Source organism: Lolium rigidum, chromosome 1 (assembly GCF_022539505.1).
Source record: "Lolium rigidum isolate FL_2022 chromosome 1, APGP_CSIRO_Lrig_0.1, whole genome shotgun sequence".
Classification (NCBI taxonomy): Eukaryota; Viridiplantae; Streptophyta; class Magnoliopsida; order Poales; family Poaceae; genus Lolium; species Lolium rigidum.
Window position 1 is genome coordinate 185,981,574 of NC_061508.1, and position 7,329 is coordinate 185,988,902.

General features: G+C 40.8%; 1 protein-coding gene across 1 annotated transcript; it reads left to right on the forward strand.

The window, feature by feature from the left end:
• Positions 1-536: 536 nt before the first annotated feature.
• On the forward strand, positions 537-6,794 carry LOC124682823. The gene is made up of 11 exons (XM_047217433.1): positions 537-644; positions 1,591-1,713; positions 1,835-2,123; positions 2,594-2,712; positions 3,018-3,150; positions 4,666-4,742; positions 4,832-5,029; positions 5,122-5,311; positions 5,567-5,760; positions 5,875-5,966; positions 6,058-6,794. Exons 1-11 carry the CDS (start codon positions 552-554, stop codon positions 6,170-6,172), a joined length of 1,623 nt encoding a protein of 540 aa, XP_047073389.1. The 5' UTR covers positions 537-551; the 3' UTR covers positions 6,173-6,794.
• Positions 6,795-7,329: the final 535 nt, after the last annotated feature.

The following is a 7,329-nucleotide window of genomic DNA, read 5'->3' on the forward strand; positions in this document are numbered from 1 at the left end:
ACAAGTTAGTATCTTATGTTAATTACTATTGAAATATACTGAGTGTGGATATTTAGAGCTCACCTACACAAAGCCCTTTTTTGAACCATTCGAAAATGACATTTTGAAGTTTCAAAAAAATCCGACCAAAATATCTAGCTGAGGCAAATAATGTACTCTATCAACTTGAAAAGTTTCAACACAAAATACCCGTATTGGAAAAAAATGTTAAAATCTGACATCTCAAGTAGTGAACAGTGCAAAAATAAATCAATCCTCCAAATTCTATCAGTTGAATTTTCCATGGCTTTACGGGACGGGCCCCATCCGAAAGCACAATTGTCAAAAACAAAAAAGACTGTTCAGAGAACAACACATCATAAGAATTGGACCTGAAATGAATAGGGAAGCCCAGCCTGTGCCCAGACAAGTTTTAGCCCGGCCTGGTTAGCAAGTTAGCAACCATGGGCTAGGGCCTAAGCAGCGGATCCCGGCCGGAAATCGCAGCAGACTGCCGGTGCTCTTCCGCCCAGAACCCACGTCCGCTGTCCTGGAGAGAAGCGGCGGCGACCATGGCGGCGGCGGCGGCGGCGGCGGGAAGTGATGTTGTGACGATTCGCCTGCCATCTCTCTCGCAGGATGACCCCCTGCACCATGATAAGAAGGTAGGGCGTATATACCAGACATGCTATATAGTCGTATGATAAGTTTGATTTTTTTTTTCTTATTCAGGCCGTATTTAGTTCAGTAATCAGAACCCTAGAGATGTTCGGCTTTTTTTCGATCATGACTGCGTTAATTTTCCTGTTAGGGAAGAAAATGAGGCTTGGGGACAAGAGATGGGAAGTATACTGGATGTATCAAAAAATGTAAACTTGCAGCTCATAGTTTTTTTAATTATAAATCGGCAGCACTAGGGGAACTGCCTGATTCTTATTTAACTGAACTAATTGAATATATTTTGTGAATGACATACTTCATATAGCGAAGATTTTACTGACATTGTCTAACTTATTTTTAACGGATTCAGGAAATGGAACAATGTTAAGGTTTTTGGGAGGTCCCTCATTGCTTCTCGTAATTTAATTATCATGTTCCTTGTCCAAATTAAGAGTTGGGATACAATGTAGAGTCGAATTATGGCTTTTAAATAATTCATGGGGCATATCTGTGCCTGAATACTTGATAATTTTATTTTGCTGGTTTAAGAGGCCATTCTTCTAATAAAAGTTAGAAAGGGTTGGGCTTAATGCTATTGGTTCTCACTGGTTGTGATCTACATCTGGTCTTGTTGGATAGATGCATGGGTAAGTGGTTAGGTGAAAAGGCTGATATTATCAATTTGCGTGTGTTTGTCGTAGTGGATGAAATGCTGGCGAGTATAGTGCTATTCTGTAATGTTGGTGACCAATGGTAGTTTATCGACAACGTCTTTGTGTGGTGTTGGGATGATAATTAGTAGTTTGGACATGTGGATATCTTCGCTTGTATTGTGGTTCAAAAACCTCATGCCATTGTGTTGATATACAATTTTTATGCAACTCTTGCGTCTATTGGATCTTTTGTGCATCTTGAACATTTTTACGAAGTTCATGTCTTCTATAAATGCAGAAAATCTTGGAGAGTAGGAAACTACCATGTCTATTTCCACTTCCACTCTCATCATCCACTGCTGATGCCTGCAAATTACTTGATCAGATGATCCATGCTGCTAGGGTAGCTCATATGGATGAGGTATATTACATCTTATGTTTTATCGTCATTATTGGCATGCTGACGTAACAGAAAAGATACTGGAGATTATCTATTCTAACTTCTTAGTTCTTACCAAATTAGTTTTGTTGATTTGCTGCAGCTAGAGCTTTATTTTGCTGGAGATGATGATTACGGCCCGTTCTCTACACGGAATGAACTTGAGTCTCTAAATCTGCTGCTCAAAATCATTAACACATTTCTTGTAACTGCTAATGATGGTGCAAAGGGAGTATTGCAAGTACTAGAGGATGAGATAGTTGTTAGGCTCAGATCTGTGGGACTGACAGATAATGACCAAATGGTACTTCAAACGCAGAACCACGATACTGAAGATTCTCTTCTTAAATGGGGGGAGCATCATGGTGTTAAAAGTAAATTGCAGATATCATGTAAGTCTCCATGAACTTTGTGTGTAGCATGCCATTGTCTACTAAGCTGGATCATGAGTGCTCTTTGCTGCACTTAGCCCATTCAAAATTGATAAGCTTTCTGCATATAATAATTCTGTCTTTCTGTGCTTAATCATGTTTACATAAGCAGCAGTTTCTTACAGAATCTGTATCGTTCATGCTTTAATGGATGCAGTACTATAGGCTGCATGATAAACAACCATATATTTTTCCTCCTCGAACACGCTTCACCATGTGTGTCATTCTGTATCAGAAAACCATAAATTGAGTTACAAAAATTAATGTATGTAAATGGAAATGCTACAGATATTCTGGTGCGCTGTATGCTAGAACTGTCAGTTTTAGTACCTGATTTGTGTGCTCATGGTGACCTTCGTTGAATGAACAACCTATTGCTATGTTCATAGGTATCCTGTGTTATACATATTGTCTGATTCTGGAAAATTTAGTTTTTGAAGGAGCTGGGAGAGGAATGGTAGCTTTTGAAAATATAGGTGTGGGAGATATTGCACTTGAAATTCCAGAGTCCCTTATCATATCCGAGGAACTTCTCTGTCAGTCTGACATGGTATGCTCATCCTTAATCTCATTTCTGTATTTCAGAAAAACCATGGTTTGTTATTCATGACTTCAAAAGTTCTGGCTAGCTATCATGAAGCCCTCAAGGAACTTCAAAATTTTATCATTTGTCAATATGTTGCTGCATTTGGATGTTCAGGATTAAATGAATCTATTTCTAATTAATACATAAATACGCATGTTTGAGATGTTTTATGAAGTGAAGACTGGAGATTTTTTTACAGATTGATCTTCAATGCCCCAATATTAGCGTTCCTGGGTTTTCCATTATGAAGATTTTGCTATATTTTGCAGTTTCTTGCATTGAAAGATTTGAATAGCATCACCACTGAAACTATGCTACTGTTGTGGAGCATGAGAGAGCGGCATACTCCATCTTCGAAGTTCAAAACGTTCTTTGAGACACTTCCATCGAATTTCAATACAGGTATTAGTAGTTAATTATCATCCATAAAGCGAGTCCATCTTTGTAACATGTCTGTCCGCCACGAGACCTGGGTTGTCACTAGTAACCGCTGCACAACAAGTTGTCACAACTCACATTTGAAAATGTTTTAGTTCTCAACAACTCATAACACATATGCTAGTTTAAGTAGTCAAGTGAGCACTGGCGGAGGGTCATGGAGGCCAAACTGGGTCCCGGCCCCCCCCTTCCAAAACTAGAAATTTCTTTTAACTAGGTGTCGCACTCATTCTGGCCAAGCCCAAAAGCAGATAATTTTTCATCCAACCCAATAGCTAACGTGCAACACATCTAATTCTTTCTCTTTTCGCCAATTCTTTCGACGAGAGCATCAGAACACCTCGGTGAACTGATTTCCGCCCTCTCTCTATACTGTGCCAAAGACCACCACAGCTCGGCTCTTGTGCTGGACGAGTAATTTTTTCTACTGCGCCAAAGACCACCACATGCGCGAGAGAGAGCAAGACAGAGGGGGTATTTTTTTTTCTTGAAATTTGTCTGACCTGGTCTATTTCACATGTTTTAGATCAAAATGAATATTGCTGAGAGTTGGCTGCAACGTTAATTACCATAGCAATTGAAACTGCATGTGGTGAAGACACAATTTCTTAGTGTCCACAAGAAAAAAAATACAAGTTTTAGGTTGATAAAAAATATATAAGTTTAAGCAATGTCTCTAGTACATTTTCCCCATTCTGTGTTAATATGAAAAAATGGCCCTCCCTTAACTTTTGCTCACGCTCCGCCACTGCAAGTGAGAGCATGTCAGTATGAGTGCGTAGTGTTGTATGCACACCATCTACTCCCTGTCATTACTCTGGTACTGTCCAAACCTGGAATGGGCGGAAACAGCGGTGAGACATTATCTCAACAAGCACTCATGAAACAAACATACCTGGGTGAAGTAGATTCTTAGATTTCATTCAATCAAACATAGCCCATGGAAAATCACTACTGGCTTCTCCACAATGCTTGAATGATTTGAGACATGCATGACAGATGGGCGTACACACATAGTCCTATTCTAATCTAGTATTACCTAAGGTTGCATCTGGTTGGGGGTTAAGCTAACTAGGTTAGCTGCATAGATTTTGTGTTTGGCAACTAATGAACGTGATTAACCTGAATTACTTTTTGGCTAGACTAGGTGGATTAGTTTTGTTAGATGTAGAACTTGCGAGCAGTAATTGTGGTCGGTTAATCCAATCCTGTGTCAAGGGAGACTTTAAGCAGGTAAATTTAACCACCTCAACACATTTGTTAACCCCGAAAGGCCGAAACTAAACAGTCTAAATGTTTTCCTAGTGTAACTCCTGTAAGTTCTTAGAGGGTGTGAACACATTGATCAACCGAGTTTGGACTTGGTCGAAAAAATATTTTTATAAATTTTCGTAAAATGAGTGGTATCCTGGGGCCATGGGAGCCTATAGTGTTACACTGTTGTTAGTTAAACAATTATTTCATAATTTGCATTTCCAGGCTTGAGTTTTGGAATCGATGCACTTGCTGCGTTAGAAGGTACCCTACTTTTTGACGAGTTAATGCAAGCTAGGCAGGTACTATCATTACAACATTGCTCAGTTAGTTGTATGAATCAGTATTCAGTTGGTTATCTTGTGAAGCTACCTTTTGTTCTTTATTTCAGCATTTGCACCAGCAGTATGATGAGTTATGTCCAGTGCTATGCACAAAGTTTCCTGAGATATTCAAACAAGACATATTCACGTGGGACAATTTTCTGTGGGCATGTGAATTGTGGTATTCAAACAGTATGATGGTTGTTTTAAGTAGCGGGAAATTGACAACTTGCTTGATTCCTGTTGCTGGACTTATGAACCACTCGGTTTGTAACTCTGTCCCTGAATCGGTTCCAAAGTTATGTTTCTTTTGTTCTGCCAATCGCTTATCATGTTGCTGTTTTCATGTTTTATGTAGGTGACTCCACATATTCTTAACTATGGCCGAGTAGATCAAGCCACAAAGTCCTTGAAGTTTCCTTTGTCAAGACCTTGTGAAGCAGGATCTCAATGTTTTCTCAGTTATGGCAAACATTCAGGGTCACATCTAATTACCTTCTATGGTTTCCTACCAACAGAAGACAACCCTTATGATGTTATACCTTTAGGTAAGGTTTTCCTGAAAGTTGTTACTAAGATTTGTTTGTAGTAGAGAAGCTACCATTGCTTTATCGTTGCCGTGTGATGGTGGTTGCCCTCGATCTAGGCCACTAATAAATTTGTTGACTAAAGTTGGTTAAGTCTGGTGGTCATAACTTCTACATAAACACACTAGGTTTTTTCAATACTGAGGGACTAGGCAGGTCTCTAATACATTTGGGCACCTTTTCCTGTGCTGGATCTTGATGTTCACTTACGTGCAGATCTTGATACATCTATCGATGAGGAGGATGGCACAGACCAGTCTGTGAGTACAAGTCTAACCACTCATATGGTTCGTGGGACATGGTTGTCCAGATCAAAAGGACCTCCCGCGTATGGCCTGCCTAAGCCCTTGTTGTCGCATATCCGTGCTGCTCTGAATTGTGATCACGACGAATCTCTTCCTGAGGCTGATGTAAGAATCTGTTTTTTTGGCTTCCTGGATGATGCGTGAAGCATGCCATTTGCTCGACAAGTAGTAGCTGAAAGTGAGACTTGCAGCTAATGCCCACCTCTTCTCTGTACTCAGATCAAGGAAAATGACAGGATGGTGCTGGAAACACTCATTTCCATATTTACTCCCATGCTTGAAGGATTAGGCAAGGCAGATGACTACAACCGGTGCTACTTCATGCTTAAACTGCCATCTCCTTTTGTGCTGGACATGACATCAGCACCGCTTACTCATTACAATTTATTTGGTTTCTTGCAGGGAGAGTGTCAGTTGGGATGTTGCGCTAGCACTGAGCTACAAAGATCTAAACCGGAGGGTAATTTCGTCCATTGTTACCTCTTGTACCTCAGGCTTGGCAATGCTTGATTCCTAGCTGGAAGTGCTTCATTAGTTAATTTAATTTAATAATAATCTGAGGACACGCTGGGGCTGTGGGAGTACGTCGGGTGAAGCTGTTGTTGCACATGGGTTAGTTGCAGCAACTGGCTGCCATTTGCTCTGATGGATTAGGATCCAAGGCCTGGCACGCAGAGACATGCCTTCCTGACTGAAGATGCTCCAACCATCAGGTATTTTGATCCGACAACTGCGCGAAATCCAGGCATCGGTTTGCGCCTCTTGTGGCTTGAGGTTTAAGTTAGTGGCTCCTGATTGTTGATGCAGACTTGCTTTTGGTGGAAGAAAGCTGATTTATTGTGATGGAGTGATGTCGCCGGCCGATAAGGCTCGACTTTTTTCGAGTTGTTTATCAGCAGACCATATTGCTGACCTGGATTTGCGTTATGCTAAATTGGTTTCTCCCGTGTGGTCCAATTCATGCTGCCTATCTGATTTCCTGCTCGTAGAAAAAAAACAAGTTGCATTCTTTTCTTTGGGGGAAAAAGAGGGGGCAAAGCATTTGTGCCAAAGTTAGACATTTGTCCGGATGCAATGTTTGTTACTTCATTGTTACCTTTGTACCCCAATTCACTAGGAAATGATTCGGATGGCACTTTCAGCCATTCAGGTTTTTGTGCGCACCGCAATAAATTTGCATGTATGCCTCTTTCTGCAAGTGTCAAAGCTGGTATAGCTTGGAGGTCTGATAGGTATCTTCGACGTATGGTGGCCGTTTGCCATCATTGTCATCCAGCACCAGGAAAGTATACGCACTTTCTTTTCATGCTGGAATTCAGCACGATAAGAATTCATCCCAGACAAGCTATATGGTCGTGGCGCTTTTTTTTTTTTTGAAAGGGGGGCAAAGCTTTTGCCCCAATCCATTAATTAAGTAGAGGAATGTCCAGTTAATTAACGGGAAACCAGGCAAAAAAAACCATTACAACAACACCACCAACCACGAACGGCAGCAACACCTACAAATAACTCCTACAACCACAAACTTTCATACAAGAGAGGAGAATCATCCATCAACCAACTGCGATCTCCTTTCTTGTGGCGCCACTTTTCTTGCTTCTACTCCTAAGGTAGTCTTTCACCTTCTCGATTTTGCCCCTTGAAGACTTCTCCTCTAGGAGGCGAGCAATCTCC